Source organism: Rhipicephalus microplus, chromosome 5 (assembly GCF_043290135.1).
Source record: "Rhipicephalus microplus isolate Deutch F79 chromosome 5, USDA_Rmic, whole genome shotgun sequence".
Classification (NCBI taxonomy): domain Eukaryota; kingdom Metazoa; phylum Arthropoda; class Arachnida; order Ixodida; family Ixodidae; genus Rhipicephalus; species Rhipicephalus microplus.
The window spans coordinates 165,378,844-165,402,956 of record NC_134704.1 but is presented as its reverse complement, the minus strand read 5'-3'; the positions used below and the strand labels follow the sequence as shown (position 1 = coordinate 165,402,956).

General features: G+C 44.3%; 1 protein-coding gene across 1 annotated transcript in view; it reads right to left on the bottom strand.

The window, feature by feature from the left end:
* Nucleotides 1-23,932, bottom strand: part of LOC119173641 (beta-hexosaminidase subunit beta-like) — a 37,344-nt gene extending 13,412 nt beyond the window's left edge. Inside the window, exons 1-5 of the mRNA XM_037424438.2 lie at nucleotides 23,821-23,932; nucleotides 16,074-16,192; nucleotides 13,402-13,512; nucleotides 12,132-12,233; nucleotides 5,339-5,447 (exon numbers count right to left, since the gene is read on the bottom strand). Of these exons, the coding sequence (XP_037280335.2) occupies nucleotides 5,339-5,447; nucleotides 12,132-12,233; nucleotides 13,402-13,512; nucleotides 16,074-16,192; nucleotides 23,821-23,833 (454 nt within the window). The 5' untranslated portion in view covers nucleotides 23,834-23,932. The remainder of the gene's footprint in view (nucleotides 1-5,338; nucleotides 5,448-12,131; nucleotides 12,234-13,401; nucleotides 13,513-16,073; nucleotides 16,193-23,820) is intronic.
* Nucleotides 23,933-24,113: the final 181 nt, after the last annotated feature.

The window sequence follows — 24,113 nt, the reverse complement described above, 5'->3', positions numbered from 1 at the left end:
TAATAATAGAATATTTGACGAACATATGGCAAAGTAAGCGAACTCTTGCGAACTTTTGTCGTTGTTTAGTTAATATTTGTGGGCACGAGCCAGCACGTTATGGTTATGTTTTCTACCAAGCGTACTGTCAATACTTATCTATGCACCGACGTCTTTAGACATAGTTGCTTGGTTCGAAGATATAGTGGCACAGTCCCAGTCTGCGGCAACTTCACACTCCTGTGGTTGCTTCTTTTTTTCGTTGTTGTTTTTGTTCTGCAGTTATGCGGTCTTGTGACGTGTAGCTGTATAACATCCCTCGTATTTCTGTGGATTGTGATGCGTAACCTTATGGGGGGAGGTACACGCGGTTTTTAAGGTGACATTCTTAGCTGCGCCATTTACAATACATCTTGACATTACGTATTGTTCATTGTGACGCAATTATGATGTCAGAAAATTATGTCATCACACAGAATTGCACCACTGTAGAAAGTGTGTTGACCCCAGAGGCAACGCAAAAGCAGTTGAGGAGCAGAAAGCTCTCAGGGGGAGGAGAGTGTCGAGCGAATTGATCCGCTTTCCGTGAAAAAAAAAAAGAGGACGACGTTTACTTTCGAGTCGTCTCAGGTGAATGAACAGAAGAACTTAAGAGCTGACTGTCTTTCCCTCTTTTCAAATAAGTCACCAAAGAGTACTCGTGCATTCAAACTCGCTTAACGAATAAAATGCGTCAATAGCGAAGTTCTACGTGAGTTACTAACCAATAATTTAACGACAGACTGAGCGAAAAGCACCTGGGCTATCCAAGATGTTTTTCTGTTACTTTTTCCCCCGTCTGGAGCCCTTTGTATGTACTTACTCGTTAGTGCGAATTCTGCAGTCAGCATAAATGCTGTTGAAGGCAGTAATCAAAAAGCCATTTCAAAATGCCACTGAGTGGTTGGGGCGACTTTCGTAAGCTGTATCCAATATAGAGGTAGTTGTGTAGCCTGACATACAGGCTCAGTAAAGGCAGGCATTTTTATTGGACCGTCACGCTTGGCTTTCCACTCTTTATGCAGCGAAAGAATTTCAATGAAGGCGATTGACAAATTAGCCACACACAACGCTAACCAAACCACATTATGGATGCGGTATATTACCACACTTTTTGTAGCTCGTTCGCCACTGCGGATAATTAAGTGCTTATGATGCTCAGCTGCTCACCTGAAAGCCGCGTGTTCTATTCTAATGGTTTCAGTCGCATTTCCATTGAGGCGGTAGGCTAGAAGCCCGTGTTCTGAGGGCTGTCAGTGCACGTTATGGAACAACAAACGGCCAAAATCTCCGAAGCCCTCAACTACAACGCCTCTAATATTCGTATAGTATTGTTGCATAAATCACCAGGTATTACTGTTATTCTTGCACTGTGCTTAAGGACAATAATAGCTCAAAAAGGACGACTACATACAAACCACAACATCTCGACAATAATATCTAGTTAGTATACAATGTCTGCTAAATTTGTTTCTCTCTTGCTGAGCGTATCGAATGAACCCCCAAAGTTCGCAGATCAGTTGCGCACTGCACCTGCCCTGTCACTCCCAACTTTACATTCAGGTTGGCTTTACACATATGTACTTTCTTATACTTCTCACTGCAAATCCTTGGCAGCAGAGCTGTTACGGTCAAGGTTTGCCATGTCTTGTATATACAAAATTATTATCATGAACCGGCATGCACTCAATCAGCTCCGAATTCCGTAGTCGTAGTTAATAAGCAAAAACTAAACGCACAGCCCTGCAGTCACCCCCGCCTTGAATTCTATGGCATAGCAAGGGGGAGCGAATGGAATGTTACGTGGAGCAAAAGAGAAAGAAATAAAGGAGAACGAGAGAAAAGGCAGAAAAAAAGAAATATATATAAAGAGAAGATAAAAGACAAAAGAACGACTACACAGTGTAGAAGAAACACCTAAAGAGAAAGAGAATGAGAGAAAAGAAAGGCAGAAAAAATAATGTGACTAATCTCTCTCTCACACAAATTGTTATCAGGAGAGAAGAAAACTATTCTTACAGAATCAGTGCTCAATATCTAGGGATTATAGGAGTTTTTACAGCTTATATCGGTTTCCGGCATTGTTTGAAATGAATGCATCTCTATTGACGCCTAATGGTACATCTTCATCACAACGACTAACACTCATGAACATGATTTATCTGTTGTGGTAGCTGAAGCCGTTAACCTATACCTGAACACAGCGTATCGTGAATGCCCCACAAAGGTGGCATCGACAAGACCGTAATAAACACTGGTACTCGACGGCATGCCCTTCTTGACTCTCTAATGCGAGGGCGTCCTGTGTTTTTGTGGCTATCGAGACGCATTCACCATGACGTTTGGGACTGCAAGCTGGTGCAGAATCTCGGACGCAATGCTTTAACGGCATGATCGACACATCGTTCTTCGTCAGCGCCACTATTATTTCACCTTACTTTTCGTAATCACTCACAGACGATGGCACCGCCCCTGCGCTAATAAAGAGCACTGTGCGACAGAGAATGTGTGAATGAAAAAAAAACATGGTAGGAGGGGGAAAGTGGAAGCTTGCCATAAAAAAAATCCGCAAAAAGGGCTTGCGTCAAGCCAACGCTTTAACAAGCTTGTCATAATGTCGGCTCCACGCAATCTTTATTTACTGATTTGTCGGGATTAGGTCAGAAATATAAGGAGCATTTGTTCCCCGCCTCGCATGTCCCAGATAGCTCCATGGGCACAGCACCGGGTGCTTATCATCGCAGGCCAGGCAGTGAGAGGTTTCATTCCAGGCTGGGAAAGTCTTCCCCATAGTTTTTTTTTATTTGGTAGCACCCAATTTATGATAGCCATACTCGTGACGAAAATACGTCCCTAAAATTATGATAGACCTTGGCATTCCACGTTCCTGTTAAGAATGGGCAAATAAATACACTTACGGAGGTAGAGGAACATACTAAATAGAAAACGAGCTAGCGTATCAATGTAAAGTGCAGTACAGTACATTACATTATATAGCATAGCGAAAGAGATGGTGAAAGCCTAGCCAAACCAGAAGTGGCTAGGTATCTATCAGCTCTGCTGTGACCCAGCCTTGAACCAATTAGCGCAAGCTGCGCACTGCCGTGGTGGTCTAGTGGCTAAGGTACTTGGCTGCTAACCCGCACATCGCGGGATTGAATCCCGGCTGTGGCGGCTGCATTTCCGATAAAGGCGGAAATGTTGTAGGCCCGTGTGCTCAGATTTGGGTGCACGTTAAAGAATCGCAGGTGGTCGAAATTTCCGGAGCCTTTCACTACGGCGTCTCTCATAATCATATGGTGGTTTTGGAACGTTAAAACTCACATATCAATCTTTAGCACAAACTGCGAGAATTTTCGTGATTAAATCAACATTTTCTTAATGGCTGGCTAAGTATGCCCTGCTTGCTAAGTAGGGCAGACTTTCCACTTTGCTGTTTAAAAAAAATTGCCCGCAGCTTCCCTCGGGGGAACACTGAGGAGGATGCGGAGCATATAATTGGTTAACGGGGTGTTAAAGTGCGACTTACTTGGGTCGATGGCTAAATTGGTTAACGTGGTTGTGAAATGGGGTGTTAAATTGCGACTTACTTGGGTCGATGGCTAAATTGGTTAACGTGGTTGTAGGAGGGGGTGTGAAATGAGTGAACACGTACACACGTATGCGAAAGGGCGGCGCTGGTCGAAGGGACGTCGATCATTGTGTTTGTGGATTCGTTGGAATTCATTTCACCGCGACCTTGGACGTCGACGCGCCGTACAAACCAACCGACGAGCGGCAACTGAGCGAGCGAGCGCCGACCTTGAGTATATATACAGCTCGACGGCGCATGCACTGTCAGCTGTTGAATGTTCTCGAAGCGCGACGCCACATGCGCGTCCACTGGAGAATCAGGAGAATTGTAGATGTCGAACGCGGTGTGTAGAGGAGGAAGGGTGCACAGATGGTGGAGGAGTGAAGCACGCGCGGTGTGTAGAGGAGGAAGGGATGCACAGATGGTGGAAGAGTGGGCGACGGCGCGACGGCGCATGCGCGCGCGTCAGCTGTCGAATGTTCGAGAAGCGGTGCCGACGGCGCGGACGGCGCACTACAAGGCGCGAGTATAAGATGCTCCGCATCTAAAAAATTCTGTCTTTTCAGAGCCAGTAGTTGAGACGCTCAACTAACACAAAAAAAATTCAAAGTTTTTGGTGACAAGTACGTAATAATCTTGCACCAACTGACGTCAGGGATAACGTGTGACGGCATTAAAATTGCTTATCAATGAAGCATCACCCCGTCGCAGTTGAAGTGAAGCAAATACTGAACCTGTGGTGTCAATAGCTACCAACGTCGAAAGCCTGGGAGTTCCTCCAGATTGATTGATTGATATGTGGGGTTTAACGTCCCAAAACCACTATATGATTATGAGAGACGCCGTAGTGGAGGGCTCCGGAAATTTAGACCACCTGGGGTTCTTTAACGTGCACCAAAATCTGAGCACACGGGCCTACAACATTTCCGCCTCCATCGGAAATGCAGCCGCCGCAGCCGGGATTCGAACCCACGCCCTGGAGTTCCTCCAGAGACAGCCAAAAATTCCTACAATTACAGCAATCTCAAAATAAGCGCTTCAGATAGAATAAACGATTTAACGGTGCACTTCCAAAAACAACTTACGTGTTTTGAAGTTTCCGCCTCAATAGCTGGCTAGGTATATTAAACAACTTAATTATTGTGCCACTTCTGCTAAAGGAAGTTGGTACGTATGACGACATGGAAAATGATTTGAACTCGGCATGTAACGGGAGCCAGCAGCGGGAACACCAGCATGTTGCAAAGTTTTACCATTGCTTCGATATTGCATGTTTCTCTTACCATTTACCTTAATTATATCAAAATCTGATGTGGCGATTCATGCCCATTTTCAAATGACAGGTAGAGTACTTCTTGTCCTGTAAACTAGAAATATTTCGCGTGCTGCATTTTTAGGCATGCGCATTTCTTTCCGCACACATTTTCTTCATTCAGCGAGTTTGAATGCACGAATACTATTTTCTTACTTTTTTGAAAAAAAGAGACAGAAAAGCAAATCCCATGTCAATGAATTCTCACATCATTTTAAAAGTCGTACATGGTGACTTCAGCGTAATAATAGGCAAATTCACTTATCCCCTGGCAGAAAATTTAGCTCGTCAGCTAAGCTTAGTACTGCCTCTAACTGATGAAAGAAAAATAAAAAGTAGCGTGCTTCTTAGACGTCCGTCAGTGCCGAAAATTCAGTAATTTTTTAAGTTCCCAGAGAGAGGCGCTTAAGAGAATGGCAGGAAAGGACACGAACCCATGCTGTGCACCTCAGGAACAATTCGCACGCCCCGCAGTCGCGCATACTCGATCACGTTGGCGACGTCTTCAGCCCGGTACTCGTGGGAACCAAGGCGGAAGGCACCCTGCGTCAGTAATTCAAGGAAACAGAGCATTGCTCTGAGTACAAGTATTATTATTATTATTATTATTAATATTATTATTATTACTATTATTATTATTATTATTGTTGTTATTATTATTATTGCATACAGTAAGCCTTTACAGGCTCTTACAGGAGTAGGTACAAAAAATAATAGAAATTGATTCCTACATATAATTGAACCCATACTCACAAACATTCCTTTTACGTACTGTTTACTTTAACGACTAGAATGGTGTGATAATTAAGCCCTTACACTTGCATTATGCGCTCTGCCATGATGATCGTGTTCATGGCTTGCGCTATGTCACATCTTGATGCATTCAACCGACTCCCTCAGAAAGCCAAGTTGACCGACCGCATTTAGGAGCGGCTAAAGTGCAAAATATCTGTGAACTTGTATTGAGGTACAATGAGGGCAGGCGCAACGCAGTAACAATGCGGCGTGCGCAGTGCATCGCCTTGATATCTGAACGCCGATAAGATGGAAACACGGCTTGCACCGAATGATGAGGCACGACGTCTTAATCATGAGTCATGACCACCATGTGATCGTCTAACGCCTGCTCCCGGCGGCCGAGCCGTGCGTAACGGTACATCACGCTAGCTGGGTGCAAAGCCGCTGTGGAAAATCGCGTGCGACACGGACTTGAAGACGAAGAAGAGTAATGGAGCAGATTGTTCTTTGTTCTCGGACTGTTCGATCATTAGGGACAGCACCAAGCCAGTGGCATGTTACGAGCTTCGTTCCCGGGCCTTCATGTGCCACCCCCATAGAAACGACGACAGCGTACTGCCATGCGTAGGTAAACGGAACCGAACGAAACATTTTTTTCGACCATTTTTTTTTGTAATACTTGAAAGTGGTTAGCATAAAAATCATTTCTCATTTAATTATAGGCACTCAGAAGCAGGCATACCTTGAACGTGTAGAAAATTGGAAAGTGACGCACTTTAGGTGGCACCAGGGACCAGAAAACAAATAGTCGCGCTGCACTGCTCGTGAAAGGCACGCAGATATTTTGATACCAATTACAGAAAGCTTACCGAACACTGTCGACGAGTTGTTGTGAAATCATCTTCATCTACACAAGTGCAGGGACGTTAGCGGTGTACCTTTACTTACACCAGCGAAGGTTTTGTGCAGTTCGATGGGAATATCAACCAGCGCTGGACAGCTTCTGTGCTCCGGGCATCTGCGCTGGGGCTATGCGTAGTACGCACCGCGTTTGCACATGAACGCTGATGCATTTATATTGTTCACTGTTGAACTTGCTAAAACAGTACTTACGTGGCCTTTATTTTATTTAAACATCGACCGATTGACTCACCATAAAATTATTTATCGCTGCAGGCTTTTGTGATCAGCATTGCCATTTCGCTTGGCCTTTATGCGGCATTACTACCTACTAAAGTAAGTATGCAAGATACTTGTGAGCTTGTATATGTAGTTTACTGCACCTACTTATATGCAAACGAGAGAAATTGAGCAAGGGGCCTGCTGAGCGAACGGAGTCTATAGCTACGACGCATAATCAGACGACAATGGTGTCGTCTGCTATGCGAAATGCCAGCCGCCATATCAAAACGCCCTTGCGCTCATTGAAAACAATTTCATTTTGGGCACAGCAATAAATTACACGAACAATATTTTAGTTCCGATCATATAGATAATAAAAACTTTTTGAGTTATAGGTAAACTAGTTATATTCTATCTTTTTACAACTGCTGAAAGAATGCAGGTGTTGTCATTATCGCGTCCAATTTTCGTCCCAATTGGCCCTATATATAAGTCACTTCTTTGCGAGCACTGCACTGAGCGTCAAAAATTCTCTACACAGATGTTCCCACATCGTTTTTGGTGCAAAAAACCGCGAAGCAGGCCTTCATCTCCCCGAGCTGTTGCTTCTGACCTAGGACGTCTTTCTGCTGCCATACCGTCATGGAGCGTGCAAAGAACAAGTGAGATTCTCGTCGAGCGCAGAGTACGAGAATTATCAGTGAGATGAGCCAGCTAATACCGTATAAACAGTTCAACCTCTCGACGCTTGATGTGCTCTACAGCCGATGAAAGGCGGCCCAAAATGAGTTAGCCGTGCTGAACGCCGAGCTGAAAGCTTTCCTGACAGAAGAGGAAGTGGCAGGCGGTTGCAATGGCGTCATTGAATATGAAGACGCTACTACCAGCACGTTGGCCCTGCTGGAGCATCACACAGACAGGCTCAAGGTTTCCGCCCTCCTTTCGACGGCGAATTTGCTGATGGGGACGCGCCAACGACCTCGGCAACAACCACGCCATGACCTCAACCTGAGTTTCGTGTGAGATTGCTTGAGCTAGATCTCTTGCAATTCAATGGCAGCTAAACTCTGGGGCAGCCATTTTGGAGCACATTCCGCCACTCCATTTATGATAGCACAAGCTTGTCTAATGTAGATCTGTTTCACTATTGGGTCTCTCTACGTGACGGAGCCGCTGCTCAAGCCGTTCCCGGCGTAAATTCGCGGATTTAACGTACCACGGTGCACTTGACATATTGAAACGGTGATTCGGAAGTTCGAGGAGATTTGAGCAGAAACATCTTCAAAGGTTCCGCCCCCTGAAGTATGTTCGGTCATCGAGCGATGTGGTCGCCTTACGGCAGTTGTACAACGAGGTTCAAATCAATCAGAGGAGACTTGCTGGTCTTGGAGTGAGCAATACATCATACACTCCCATGCTGAACGAGGCACCGCTGAAAGTCCTTCCCGCAGATAGCGTAGCTGAATATGCAAAAACGAGAGCCTAGGCTCAGGTTTAGTCTCAACGGAGGCCAGCTGTACCCAATCCTAGTAAGAAGTGACGAGTCGATCACTTGCTTCAATATCTTCACATTTAAGTTGAGTGTCGCGACAGACGCACACTGATATCGACTCGAGGTTTTATGAACAATCGTAGCGATACCACTCAGAGCTTTCGCAAGCCTCCGTCACCTCCGGCTGTGAAGATGATTCACAATAGGACAAGTGTTTCTAACATGACCTGCGTTTTCTGTGCGGCAACTGACCACACTACTGAAGAATGCAATAGCCACATCAGCGTCGCATAGAATCACTCAGAGAGAATGGTCGTTGCTACTAGTGTACCGCCAAAGGATACCTGGCATGAGAATGCCGCCGCAGAGTACAATACAAGGTATGCGAAGGTCGTCATGCGTCTACAACCTGTGCCACAGGGGCAAATTACAGTACTCGTGCAAAAATCGAAAGTGCCTATGACGCTACCATGCATATCCCTACGAACGGACCATCTCCTACATTCTTGTCTGACGTTCTCTTTCAAACTGTTCGCACTTGGCAGATGACATCGGGACATTGATGTTACGTACGTGGTGTTTTGGATAACGGGGGTCTGATAACAATCCTACGAGAAGGCGTTTACAGGAAGCTCAAGCTCACTCCTATTGAGGAGATAGGCTTGGTCACAAGCGCGTTTGGACGGAGCAACCTCAACTTACTTGACACGCGAAGGCTGTCAGCGTTACACTTCGGAGTCAATACGACAGCACTTAAGTGCAGGTAGAAGCTGTCTCCATTCCTTTCACCTTTAACGACATCAGCCAATCTTCAAAGACGAATAAACTTCACGAAGTCATCGTTGCAGAAGGTCAACCATTGCTGGATGCAGTTGTTTTTTCAAGCGTAACCGGTTAACCCGGAGTAAGTCTTCTAATTAGATTCGACCAGTTGTGATATTTAATGCCAAATAACAGCGCAGTCCGGTGGGCCTTCGATAACAGAGCGTTAATCGCCATCAGAACAAAAATGGGGTGGACTCTCCAAGAACCATCATCCGTTGAGGAGCAATGCAGACAGTATGCAGGTGGTCATATGTGCGTCTTACGAACACGTGTGCACAGGAAGAAGGACCCCCTTTTTTATTACAACGGTTTTCGGAGCTTAATGCCCTTGAGACTGTACATATGTTGAAGAAACGAGCCTGAAGCGAGAAGACATCGATGTGAGAAATTTCAGCGTAATTTACAATTTCCAACAGGGTCGCGATGAAGTTGCGCTATCAAGGACATCAGAGGAGCGCAACTTGGTTGACAATCTTGATGTCAACATTGAACATAACGACAAAATGAAGAAAAAAGTCATTGAACATTACGGCAATCCCACGAAGCAACACAAGCACAGACGTGTCGAAGAAATCACCGCTGATAGCAAGTTGGAAGAAGTTATTCACGAAACAGGTACACAACAAGCACTTCAGTTGCGTTTTGCGCCTCTTCGTATAAATCATTTCAGTTCTTTAAGGACGAGCTTTCAAAGGCAGTTGATGACCGAGACTGTTTGTGCCTAACCTTTTGTCGCCATCACAACTACTACGGGCAAGGTGAAAGGTCACACATTGCGGCACCCAGACGAGTGATGCACACACCTTATTTCGCATGACGTCTGCTAGAACATTCTTCATGATCGTGGTATTGATCATATCGAGGAGCTACGTGATAATTGAGCTACTTCGACAGGGCCAGTGTGGTCAGGAAGTGCTCAAGACACGTGGTGTGTGCTCGAAATTTCGACTCAATGCTGTCTCAACAGCAACAACACCTTAGATAGGGTGTCCCGGTCGCAGCTGTGAAGTCAACAACGTCAACAGTGTTCTGTCTGTGTTCGTGGGAGAATACTGTACCGTGAAAGCTTATATTGCAATCGTTAAACGTGTGTCTATTAGAGCTGTGCATAACTGCCCAGTGACACAGGAATAACGCATCTCTGACGGCTTCCCGTTTTTTTTTTCACGCATAGTTTTATATTCCGATAAGGTTGTAATGTTCAAGACAGTTAGTGATTAACTGACGTAGATGCCGTTGAGATATATTATTTTAAGGCTTTCCTATGCTCGTGCATATAACGGGAAAACCGTAGCTGAGCGCTAATTGTTGTGGGGAGAATTTGAGAAAGAACGTAATGGACTGTTAAAAGCTGCCTGTTGAAGGTTAGTTAAAGGCTGCCTTTTAAAGGTTAGTTGAAGGCTGCCTGTTAGAGGTTAGTGAAATCGTTGCGGCGTAGGATGTAGGAAATCGGACGCGACACAAACTGAAAGACGAAGAGGAGTAGAGTAGCAGACGTTTGTTCTCGGACTGTTCGAACACACGCCATGTTGGGTATGGCACCGCGCTGAGCTCCCATAAAGACTCCAGAGAGATTTACTGACAAACACCAAAGCAGAGGGTCTTGTCGATTACCACAACGTTAAAGAACACCTCGGGTTCCCAAAATTCATGGCCAGTCTCTCTGTACACCGTGTCGTAGGGGAACGCCGTACTGAAGGACTGGTAATGGTAAGGCACACAGAAGTGCAACACCCTAAGTTTTATTATAGCTACATATTCTTTAATTTCCTCTAATTATTTCTTGATAAATGGCAGTTTATTGCTATAACGAATCGGAAACCATTGCGTTCTGAGTATTATTAACATATGACGCAGCAGTATCGAATGAAAAAAAATATACTCGAGCAGTTAGCCACAACGCGAATGATGCAACGCAACAATATAGGTGTTGTATTTTGAGATAAGACAACAAGAGAAATTAGATAACGAGCAATGTAATGGAAAATTCTGCGGATGACACTCTTGTTAGCTCGTATTCCAATTGACATATATCAACTTTGTCAGACTGTGGAGTGCACAGAAATCAAAACACCCTGAGATATGTTAGGCCAAGAATAATGCAATTTTCGAAATCAATCTAATGGTCTTTGCTCTTGAATCTGTTTAATAATAAAGAATTCAACGTCCGATGATGTCGATAGTCTTTTCGGTTAGGACGTATATTGCACTATTTGAAAAGTCCTTCATAGTAATTTTGATGTAGAAGTGAAGAAACTCAAGTAGATGAAAATCGAAAATACAGCTCAATTGCCCTTAGCAGTTCCCTAGTAGTCCCTTAGCAGTTCAGCCACAGTGGCGGTCGCATGCTCATCCACATTGTGAGGTCTATTTACGTGCACGCGAACGCAGAAGTATTAGTCTTTACTGCTCGTACACATGACGGCGAGTGTAGAACATTATCTTCTTTAGCAGCTGGCCGTAGCTAAGTTGACATTGGGTCAGTAATTCAAAGGTCATAAATTCAGTCCTTGAAGGTGGGAGGTTGTCTTTGTGTTCACGTTACTAAATCCGCCTGTATATTGAAATTATAACAATACACCTGAAAAAGTAAACTTAATTAACCGTACGTCTTCATTGCATTAATAATCTACTAGTGCTCACTAGGTTGTGTCAAATAAACAGTAACAAGCCCTCTACGTTTTATTCTTTCATTCACGGCATCTTTCGAAAATTTTTGGCGTTACACATCATAAAGCAACAATGTTTCTGTCTTGTATTGAGCAAAATTTACTTTCTCTGCTCATTTAAGCAAAGGACAAATTTATACATGGTAATAAACGGCAATGATAAGGAGACAAAGAGCCAGACTATGTGTTCTCAGAAACGCTAATTGCCAAATAACACGTGAAATTCATTATTTTCATTTTCTTTTTGGCTCATAGGCAGTGATACCATGCAGCAGCTTCAGAATACTATACAGTTTCATACCTGAAGCGAACGTGCCTGCAGTACACTCTGCTTCTTGCTTTTTACTGAAGTGCAGTGTATTCACACATCTCTGTGCTCACCTTGGAGCTCAGCTCGAGCAGGCTGGTCATCCTCAGCGGAAACGAGTCGTTTCCAACCATTTTCCACTGCAGCACGTTCATCTTGTTCATCACCATGGCGTCCTGCGTCAGTTTGAACAGAGAAATTAAGAATGACACTAAACAGAAAAATTATGTCACCCATCAGAGTAAATTACTCTTTCGCAATGCAAAAATCACCACGCTTGCCGAGAGAACACGCTTGTCAAACGATAGAACACTCAATAAGAAAATGATGGCGGTGACGCCACCTTGAACTTCTAGCGCCAATTACCGTGTCATTACAACTTTCGACCGCGTATATTAGGGCATGCTCCGATGGTGCCAGAGACTTAAAATGTCTTGTTTTTGGCAATTTCGTTCAGACGCTGCGTATAATAGGACGCCCTCCGGTGGTGCCAGAGACTGGAAATACCTATCTTGTTTCTGAAAATTTTGTTCAGCCGATGTCGGCATAACAGTACTTTAACGAATGCGACGTCGCGCGTGGAAATTTTAGTGCGATATTGAAAAGTGCTCCTTTAGCCTTCATTTATCCGGTATCAATGAATGCATGATAGCGAAATTGACGTCATCAGAATTTTAGAACGTGAGTTACCCAAGTAATTTAATTCATTGTTTATCTTCAGTGTCCCTCTGGAGATACAAGTTTTCACGTATAGTCGATAGCTGTAGCTGTTTAAATGTTTTTGTGAGCATTTTTTGTTATGTTTTCGAATTTCACACATAAGGACTATCGTTTCTGTGTCCTACATAGCCTTTTATTGCTTTCTTTCCTTCTTTCTTTCTTTCTTTCATTAAAAGCAAGAAGCAGGTTTGTGCACCCTAGCGTCGTGCATTGTTAAGAGGGAGCTTTCAAATAGGGGCCCCAAATGTTTCGGGTCCCAAAGATTGAGTGTCAAGGTCACTGCGCAAGGCCCAAATCGCGTTTAGGTTTTGGTTGGCGACGTTATTTTTTTAATTTAGTGGGAGCCCCAAACCTGCCCCAAAAGCTTTGGGTCAGACAAACGTGACGGAAACCGCTGAAGTGACAGCTCTTGGCCAAAACTAAAGTGACACGAAATAGGGGTAGTGTCCCAAGCGCCACAGACCCTATTCGAAAACTCATCTCTTCTGCTTGACCCAAAGCGTTCATACGCAAAGCGCTTTGGGGCCCCCCACATTTGGGGCCCTTATTCGAAAACTCCCTAATTCACACAACCTTGTCGTTCGTTCTATTTATATCACAGCCCCAGATTATCACAGCACCCACCAGCGTTTTCTTGATGGCTCTCAGGGAGAGGAAATGATGCGAAGTGTCGATCCGAAGGCCACGGTGAGGGAAACGCGGGTAGTCCCGTATGTAGGTGCTATTGACAGCGAACTGCAGATGAGTGTAAACAAAAAGCAAATCATTCAAGTCAACTTAAGAAGTTATCTTCAAGTCGTTCACCTTGATTGTCATTGTTTGCTTCTTTCCCATAGCGTGCATAAAAAAACTCTCCCAACTTTGTGCCTCAATTGAACATACTCTACTCTCTAAAGTATTAATGAGATTTCTGGTGAAATAGCGCTTTCATTCAATCTAGACCACGAGACTGTAGAGAAAACGTTTTCTCAATGTACTACACGCTCTTTAAAGAAAAGCTTTATCGAGTGCTGTGCTGCTGAAACAATTGCTTTCCCACCTGAAAATAGAATCATTCATAAATATGCCTATTTATTTATTTATTTATTTATTTATATTCATTGATTACATACCTGCGTCACCCAAAGAGCATTACGGCAGAAGGATAGGTTACGGTAAAAAGGGAACTAGGTAATTGCACGCACAAAGTGTAGTAAAACACCTAATTGTTCAAAGGGCTCACAATATCAGGCGATAGACCATTTCACTCTCCAATGGCAAGTGAAAAAAATGCCTGAACACTTCACCTTTCAAAAGAAATTTACGAAATTTCGGTGCGTGGTCACGACTCAACAACACATATGTGTGCAACTAGGTACGTGTTTCATGCTCAATGGCAGTTTTATAATGATAAACACCGTAAAAACATTTTAGTCTTAGGTTTTCCCGCCTAATTTTCAAAGCCTGCCATGATAAGTTACGTCTGCTTTCCATCATACATAGGGTTCTACTATGGTTGTAGAACAAACCTTACTATCCTACTTCGCACCTTTTCAAACTTCTTCGCGAGAACAGCTGCGTTCGATTCTATCATACAGACCCGTAATGCAGTACACTGAGAACGTACGTAAAATACAGCTGCTATTTTAATTTTTCTGGTTACTGACCTCAATTACGGTGAATAAAACTCAGCGGACTTATTGCCTTATTCTTATAGTGCGAAATGTGCCTATTTCACCCTCAATCAGAAGATATAAGATTACCAAGATATTGATAATTTTCCGCATTTTTAGGTGATCCTATTCATTATATATGTGTAGGACCAAAATCCACGTTTTCTTGAAAAGAAGGCGTGAGCGAATTTCTGTATATATAAGGACATTTACTCTTTATCGCTACTTGATAATATTACGTCCACATCAGCCTGAAGTAAGGTAATGCCACTTTATGTCTAACTCTATGATTGCACAGCCATCCGCCAACGCTCTAAATAAACATTTGATGTCTTTTGGGATGTCGTTACAACAAAAAAAGAAACGGAAGCGGACCGAGAACTTATCTCTGCGGAACACATAAAATTACTGGAGCGTATGCAAAAGAGAAACCATTGAGCAGCACAGACTGCCACCTTGAACGGAGATATTCGGCAACCCATACTATCGTCCAGCTTCTACAATCGAAGTTCTGAAATTACAAGATTGTGCGCCACTGAAATTTTGCGCCACAAAAGCTATTCTGAAATCCAGGAATATGCAATCTCTTATTGGCGTTTTATATGTTGCTGAAGCCTAAACGTGAAAAAATCTGACCGTTTGGGCAAAGCATGAATGCCCTTGTCGAAAACCACGCTGATAAGAGCGCAAAAGGTTGTTTTGTTTTTTTGCTAAATATGACATGATCGAAGTGTAAGTTACGTTCTCAGTTAGTTGATATGTTATACTAGTCAAACACACTGGCCTCTACATTTACAGTGCATTTTCCGACCCACAATTGTCAATTGATGCAACATGTGCCAGCTTCCAATCATGCTTCATTGAAGTTGCATATAATCATTTATAAGTGAACAGAAAGAGTAAAAACAATTTCCCAACACAATTTTGAAAATTAGCTGCCGGAACACCATCCGGTCCGCATGCAGTAGACAGCTGTGTATTATGTAATAGCTTATGCAACCCCTTCATGCCAAATAAAACCTCATGCAGGCGCTGAATGTTTGTCAGTCTGGCAGGTGACGTTAACAGTTCGCGAGAGTTTCGTTGTGAACTGTGAAAAGGAAAATTACTATAAATTTCACTTGGTCAATATCATCGTCAGCATTGGTTTCAGATATCTTGAAGACAGGAATGGAAATATTATCGTTACCGCTAAGCCTAAAAATTTTCTGCTGTGACTGAAATCCTCGACAAGCTTTTAGCTAAGTAATTACCTGCTGACATCCGCTTAAATATGTTTATTTGTGATAGGCATTACCGAAGGTAAGAGAAAAAATATATTTGTAGAATTTTAACTACATGAAATCCTATGTTTAACCAAGGTCTATGAGAACCCCACACCTGCAAACCGCCCTGTTATAATTTTCACTTAACAAATGTTCGCAACTGCTTCTGCTGTTTCTCTTATCGGGAAGTACCTCTACTCCGCTTCTATTATTTTAAGTATATCTGTATTTTTAACACAAGTCACCTTGTGACGTCAGCTTCTTGTCTCGTACTATATATAAAAGCATACGGCAAACCACAGGTATATAGTGGGAGTGTACATCGCCCCGACTCCACAGCTTCCTCACGAGCCAATAAACCAAGCAGCAGTACACTTACAAGGTCACTGGAAAGGCCGTATACAAGCTGAGAAAAGGTTTCCAGGCCTCGAAGGAGACCCCATGGTGAGTTGGCGAGCAGTACGTTTTTCTTCGGTTTAGAGGTAATGCGCAGGATATCTGCGCACAGAATAAACGATGAACTGTGACACATTGCCACAAGAACTTTCAAGAAGTACTGAACTTTACTAAGCTTCCCGCAAATGTTAGCCAAGGGTTACTGTAAAGATGTTGCCGTTAAGCTTAAAATTGTGATCACAATGAGCAAGTGAATTTTGCTGACTTCTTGATTTGGTCGTCAGTCATTATTCTGCTTTAGTTTCCCTGAATACTAACAAGCTGCTTCTGTCTTCATTGGCAAAATTTTTTAATCGATTCTAAACGCCGAAATTCCTACGCCCCTTTTGAGGAGTGTATCGTCCGATTGTGCCTAAATTGATAAAGCAGCGTGAACTGCAGAAAGAACAAACTTTCAATCCTAAAATGACGAGCTTTACAAACCAAAGGAAGAAGTTTAGGAAAATACATGCGGTTACATTCGCTCCAATGCTGTTTCAACCATTCTACTGGTAGCAGCTACTTTAAGATTTTTTGCCCGCACTGCCTGAAAGAAAACTATGCCGACAGATTTAGGAACAAATGTGAGTCTGTTCAGTTAGATGCCCAACGAAGCTGCGTAGCATACCACATTAAGTAACATGGCGGATACCACTTTGATATGAAAGAACAGGTTGTGAGCATGTCCATCAAAGTTCAAAACAATGCACAGAGTGTGCAGAGACACATGGGCTACCACAGTGCCATTGAGGCGCACATTAAGCGATTATACTCAAATTATACCTAATGATGGCTTTTAGCGTTACGTCTTTTTTTTTACACTTCTTCATGTATATGCGCGGTCCTTCCCATAGCTGCTGCAGAGTAGAAACAGAATGCGCTACTCACGATCTCCTGGTTTCAAGAATGTCAATTCAGATTAGCTGGTATTTCATTGTAGGGCCTGGGCATGCAGCGCCAAGCACAAAAACGTTAGGAGAGATAGAGGACAGAAAAGTTTTTGTAGTTCATCTCTTTAAGCCTTTTTGTACGGGACGCTGCACCCAAACCCTGCCGGTTTCAGTTATGTCACTGTACTTCAGCGTAGGTGATTGCTCGCTTCATCAGTAGGGTTCTCTGCACCACAGGATGTGGGGAACGACGTTATGGGAGCCAGCTTCCAAACTTCGAAGTAAGAAAATGTACTAATAACAAGGCACGTTGCATGAGGTCTAGAATGATCTCACACATTACTCTTTAATGTTCATTCACCTCTTACTAATCAATTTATAAACCTTGTGATTTAGCATACTGGTATTCAACTGTCAAGCCCTCTCTTGTCAACGCGTCTTTTTACCCTTGCATCTTTGTGCTTCTAAGTACGCATAAGGCACCATGCCGCCAATGAGTACTTGCATGCTATAATAAAGCTTATACCGGTCAAATAAACCTTTTGCGATTCGGTGTCCTCATTTGAAGACCCAACTTACTTCTGCCACTTCAGGGTAGTATTGGCAAAGGTGACCAAAAACACTGAACTGATTGTAAACTGATTATTGTTCTTGCCTAAAGTTAGTTTGATTCACTTTTCGTTGAGATACTTTGCTAGACACAACCGCTTTGCTGAATGCCATACAATGTATAAAGAGACGGTGGACGTACAGTGCTTTGGCGGGACTCAGTTTTTTTCTACAATTTTCGAACGCTTGCAGCAATTAGATACCGATCTAATTTGAATGTACCGATATATCGTATCTAATTTCAATCGGTTGTTGATTTTGTTCTTGAACGGAATAGCTACAGCATGATTGACTGTCGAAGGAGTAGAAAATTTTTCTTTTACAAAATGCTATAAAATTTTCTGTAGTTTATTATTAGCTAATACTTTGTTTGAGTATAGGTGTACACAACTTCCGCATGAAATTATGTATGTTTAATCTATTTAGGCGTCATCAATCTTGATCCGTGTCCAAAAGGTTTGAAGTCGGCTTCTTTTTTCACACAGATGCATTGCTGGTAAGACTTGCTTTATGGACTACGTATCTTTTTTTGTATTAAGACATGAGGGCTCTAGGGACTCGGACCTTTTTAATACGATAGCAATTATATGAAGTGTCTCGGCTGGATGTTGCCACCGGCGTCGGCGTCATGCACTGTATATGTACGTGATCTATATATATGAATACGCAAGCAACAAAAATGATCCAGAAAAAGACTTCGGGGTGCTGAATCGAACACCCGACCTTTCATTCTTGAGCGCGTGGCGTTAGCCGCTGAGTCACGAACTACCTCCTTCAACGTTGAAACGGCAAGCTACCACGAGAGAAACATGGCCTCCGAGATAGCGGGCGCGCGCGCGTTTCTCTCCGGCTGTTCCAATCACCGCGCTCCCCAGCAAAATAGACCAGTATCGCCTTGCGCGCCTGGATACCGCGAGAGGGCGCGGATTCTGGCAACGGCGAACACCGCGGCTGACAGCACAGTGCATGGGATTCCAGCGTGCACGTGTTTTTTTTTCTTCTTTTTTTTTCCCACGTACGAGCAAGAATCATCACCAGAATCTTCGGGATGAACCGAAGAAAAGTATTTTTCGGCGGACACCATGGCAGACAGCAAAACGCATAAGATTCCAGTGGGCGCATTTTTTTTTTTTTCGCTTACGAGCAAGAATCACCGCCAGAATCTTCTGGTTGAACTGAAGGAAGGTATTTTTTTTTTCGCTACTGCATTTATTTAGGTCCCATTTACGAAGAAAAGCACGGAAACTGCAGGATTTTCCTGATAAGTACTTGTAAGGAGGTATTAATTCGTCTGTGGCAGTATTACTTTTTTTCATTACGGTCCATTCCGGCTTGCTGCTAAACACCTCGGTTTAAGAAATATAGAGGCATTCTAGCATTCCTCCTATCTGGAAACTTCTATAGGAAAAACTGGGCTAATTATCAAAGTTGATTATATTGTTCTGGAATCCTGTCTCATAATTTTACTGTTATATCACACACGAATATTTAGGAGGTGGTCAACCGAAGCGCAGTTACGCTCTAGGTGACTGAGTGTCCAGTTCCTGTCATTGAAGTAAGGTACGTGAAAAGTAATTTTGCCAGAATATTGTAGAAGGCTTCGATTAGCCAACCTACATTTACACCCCACGTTTTAACCCTGAAGGTGCCTGAGTTGTGATCGTCTCTTTTTTGTCATCTGAACTATGATTATGTTTTGGTCACACAATAGCAATATCAGTACTCTCGACTGCATACAAATCCAAGGGTCAAACAAGTAGCAAAATAGCGTCTTTCTAATGACAACTAAGTATTCGCTGAAGTAGACTACAAGCAAAGCATTTTGATGTTCGTTTTTACATTGTCCAACGTGTTCATTGAACACCCTAAAATTCACAGGGCCATAGATGACTAAAACATGCCCGTAACCAGCCAGTGGTCGTCGCAGAACTGGTGACGTTAAGTCTTGACATAGTCTAGACGCATGACAGCCACTGCACCCTCCTCCCTGTATCCTGCTTCTGCGGCTCGGTAGGAAGATTCTTTAAATAGCGTTATAATGAAGAGCAGCGCTGATTCAAGGAAAGAAAAGTCAACCCCTTTCATCGAGTGTAACCCATGGGAATAAAGCGTAGTACTCTTCTGAATTCACTTGTTGATTACGCTGTCAGTTTTTTTTTTTGTCAGTGCCCTCTCTACTATACAACCTCCAAACTTCGAAGTACTGTAACTTTCCAGCACATCAGGATCTCTTGCGGAGGTATCACAACTATAAGCGCTCTAATATGGGTGGCGCAAGTCTACAGCAAAACAAGTCAATTGGAGAATATATACGCCCAAGCATTGACTTCGCGTCTCGTACACCTTGGCTCAACATTTTTAAATGAGCACAAAGTTATATAAAAGCGCGAAACCATTTTTTCCTTGCCACGTAAAAATTTTACCAACAGCGGGGCAGTCTTTTCGACCGAAAGAAAGAGCTCCGCCATGCGAAAAAACAGCGGGCCACGCCCACCTCTAGAAACATGTGCTCTCCGTACGATTGGGATGGCCAGGGAGAAACCAATCATGCGCCCGCAATCTTGGAGCCCGTAGGAGAAATAGCGTGTTTCCAGCCTTACCAGCAAGGTGGCGCAACGAGCGCGCTCAGAGTAAGGTCGTAGATAGAGGGACTTTAGCTCAGAGTAAAGTTTGGCGCACAGCTCACCGCCACGGAGGAAGAAAAGGTAGGAGAGGCCCTGACGTCACTCGTTGTGAAGCCGCGATGAAGCCGCAAGTCGGCCACATTGACTGGGCAACTTGTACTCTCTTGTTTACATCCGAATGTGAGTAGAAGGCACGACTCTCTCTCCGGCTCGGAAAGCACATAATCTGCGCAGCGCGCGTGTCGTGACGATCCGAAACGAATGGAACGGAGCTCACCACGCTGGGCCAGTGCGACACCTTCGGCAAAATCATTTCGTCCGAGTATTACCAGGGAGTAACAGCTCAACGACAACGAAGCAAGTGCAAGAGAACGCGTGCTTGATGCACTCACAACGGCGAGTGTTTTCGCGTAATTAATTCGGCAACTGCACAGACAACACGAGTGGTCGTGCGCCTTCTACGGTTGCATTCCGCCACGCGGCCGACGCAGCGTCCAGCCACTGTGTCCGTGTTCCGCGTGAAACTCGCCGACGTCAGCATTCTGCGACCGTCGTGACTGAGCACGGTGCAAGTGACACCTGAACGCGGTTGCTGTTACGCTCAGATTACATGCAATGCTGGGGGAGAGTATACGAAGTGGAACAGAAAAGGTGCGTTAATACGCACATGCAAGTTGTTATTGTACACACACAACACGAAAGTACGTATGTGCACATGGTTCTCATTGTGTCTTGCTGGGCTCAGCTGTGTCGTTCATTGTCACAAGCAGGAGCACTGCCCAACCGTCGCTGACCTGCAAGGCGTTCGTCGTCGTTCCGCTTCGTCATGGTGCCCAATGCAATTCCGCTAAACACTAATTGCTTCATCCGCGGCACCCGTCGCACGACACATTGATATGCACTCGTCTTACGCACTGTTGAAGCCCCTTGATGGACAAAAGGATTTGTAAACGTTGCTAAGAATACAGTAACTGCCAAGAGAACACTACGTAACCAATAACGCGGCGCAGAGCATGGATATTGTCCGTCACGGCTCAGCACGAGACCTGGGGAGGCACACATGCCACCGCCAGCCGCGGCCGCTCACTGCTAGACCGGCTCTACTGAGCAACACGTAATCGTAGCAACGCCGCCATTGTGCCCGGTGAATATGGCTGCTATGATATTATTTCCTCCACACTTTTCGTGCAACGCGCCGGCTGCAACGTTTCTAGACTAGGTAAGTTGCAAAACTGAGCGATGTTGCGCGGCGCCGCCGCTGCCAGCGACAAATGTGGCGCTGTCGCATCCAGATTCACTCACTGCATGCTCGCTCACAGAACACCTAGCTTACTCGTGTCAATCCCGTAACCTCCATCGCCTGTGCATGTTGCAGTGCGTTGATATCTGTGGAGGCTTCTTTCTGCGTGAACAGTTTTGTACTTCAGCGCACCCTGTTCTGCTTTGTATGTGTTGCGTCATTCATCATGCCCAGATGTTGCGTTCTCGCCTGTAGAGTAGCTACAGGAAATGAGAGACACCACGACATTTATTTTGTGCCCACCTGTACCTGAGCAGCGAGAGGTATGGCACCACGTTATTCGTCGTGCGAATAAGAAACTGTCCAGCACCTCACGTGTGTGTGATATGCCCTTTCATTAGAAGGACATCCTAAAGACTTTCACTCACGTCATATGGTAAGAAGGTACAAATCGCAAGAGGAAAGTGAGCCACGTCGAAAGATGCGTTCCACGAATATTCCCGAATTCGCCCTCTTACATTTGTCGCGGGGCCCGCGACAAAGAAGCGAAAGCTGCCCGATAGGAGTGTGGTATTTTCCAGAATATAATAGGCAAAAAAAAGACTATCTCCGAGCACTGTGCTAGAAGACAGCGAAAGAAGTCCCGACATGCCGTGAACTAGTGGCGTCATTTCGCTTCAAGACATAGACAACGCTTGTTTGCATGCTAGCGGAAAGATGTTAAAAATGGTGAGAAACACCTCAAGACGTCTTGTCTTGTGGTGTTTGTAGGGCTCAAAGAAAAAAAAAGCGCTATTTGTGGATAAATACGTTGTCGTCGCAGAATACATGACAGTCACCATTAGCAGCCGTCACCATCTCTTAGCCAAGTCGCCTGGCAATGCAGATACCATCACCCAATGGGCCGAACTTCTGGAGGACATAGAAAAGCTGCAACTGTGTTCATGTTGTCCCAATGCGTCAGCAGGCAGACTCGTGAGTAATGACTACGAAGTGCTCACCGATACCCCAATGTGCGTTCTCGGCTCGAAGCTTTGGCTGCAGCTGTGTTAACGGGTTTCATTAGAGGAACTCCAGAAGAAGCAGAGGGAAGACATGCTGAAGAAAATGGCCACACGCGTTGTTTTTCGACGGTCTAAGTTGCTAAAGAATGTGACGGACATGAAAACAAAAAGCTGACTACATAACCAGACAAAAGCCACGAGATTGTGCCACATAGTTGTAATTTATTTTCAAGCCCGAAAAACACAGCCACAAAAGAGAATACGAGACATTGTAATTGGGTTTTTTGCGTCTAAAAATCTATTGCAAACGTACAACAACTAGCAACTAACCGACAGACTCGTATGTTATATATATCAAGCGTTGTTCGTTGTGGGCAGTTCAGGAAACCATAATTATACTGTATTTGCCCTACACCGCTAAGTATTACGCAGTATTAAGTTTCTGCGGCAGCATCAACAAATTACAATAATATACTGTTGGAAAAGCTCTTTCAGAACGGCCGCCACGGCGTCTTGCCACGACGACTACGCGTTTTCGTCGGCTAGCGGAAGCTTGTTGCGCTGCCAGTGCCACCAAACCGGAAGCTGTTCCTGCGCCGTGTGATGAGTAGTGAAACGTGGGGAGTTTCGCAACTTACCAAGTCTAGAAACGTTGGCCGGCTGGACATTCCCTCCCCTACCTTTCCTTTCTCCGTGCTCACCGCGATGCACCGAGATAGAGGGGCCTTATTTGCGCACTTATCCTGCGGTGAGGGAGAATCACACGCTTTCGGCTTTGACTGGAACAATTGCGTTTAATTGCCGGGCGCACAAAGATCACTTCGCTCGCTGGACAGGCCCGCTTGCGAAAAGAGCGCACTTTTTAAAGACAGTGAAGTAAAAGCTGGCGTAATTGTTAGTTCACACTCATAATGTACCGGTGATCACGTTTCATGCCTCGTTTGTGTTTAAACGGCGCGTTAAGTGTCGAGCTTTAAACGCTGTTAGTTGGCTCTCGTCTAGTATGTGTTATTTTTATGCGTTATTTGTAAATGATCAGCGCGCAGTGCGTTTCAATCTGCTTGCTATTCTCAGCTTTACGTTACAAGTTGGGGCTATCACATTCATAGCTTCGCCCTAGCGGAAAAAGTTACTTTATTATTATGTTATTAATTGTGAACTATTCGCACGCCCGGCGTGGTAGTAGCAGCTAAGGTTCTTTAACTTCAGCGTGTATCCTTCTAGGATGACCACCGCTATCTCGGCGAGCCTAAGGAAGCAAGGCTTCCTGCACACTGCCCTCATCTTAGCCGTATGCAGCTTCATTGTAGAAAACTACACTCACAGTGCTCGTCCATGAGCGGCTCGGGAAATCTTTCGCACGCCCCGAGCAGCGTCACCACCAGGTGGCTCAGGTAACCGATGCTTTTCTGACGGTACGCTTCCACGGCCTGCAAGCATGTGCAAAAGCATGGACGTAAACAGCCACTGCGCGCAAGATAAAAGTGTGATATAGTAAGTTGGGCCGCAAACTGGTTTTTATCACCTTCATGAAATAAATAAAGGGGCATCGTGTTTGTCATACCTTGGTCAAAATAAATAACGTTAGTATAACTGAATGGTGAAGCAAATACAAAG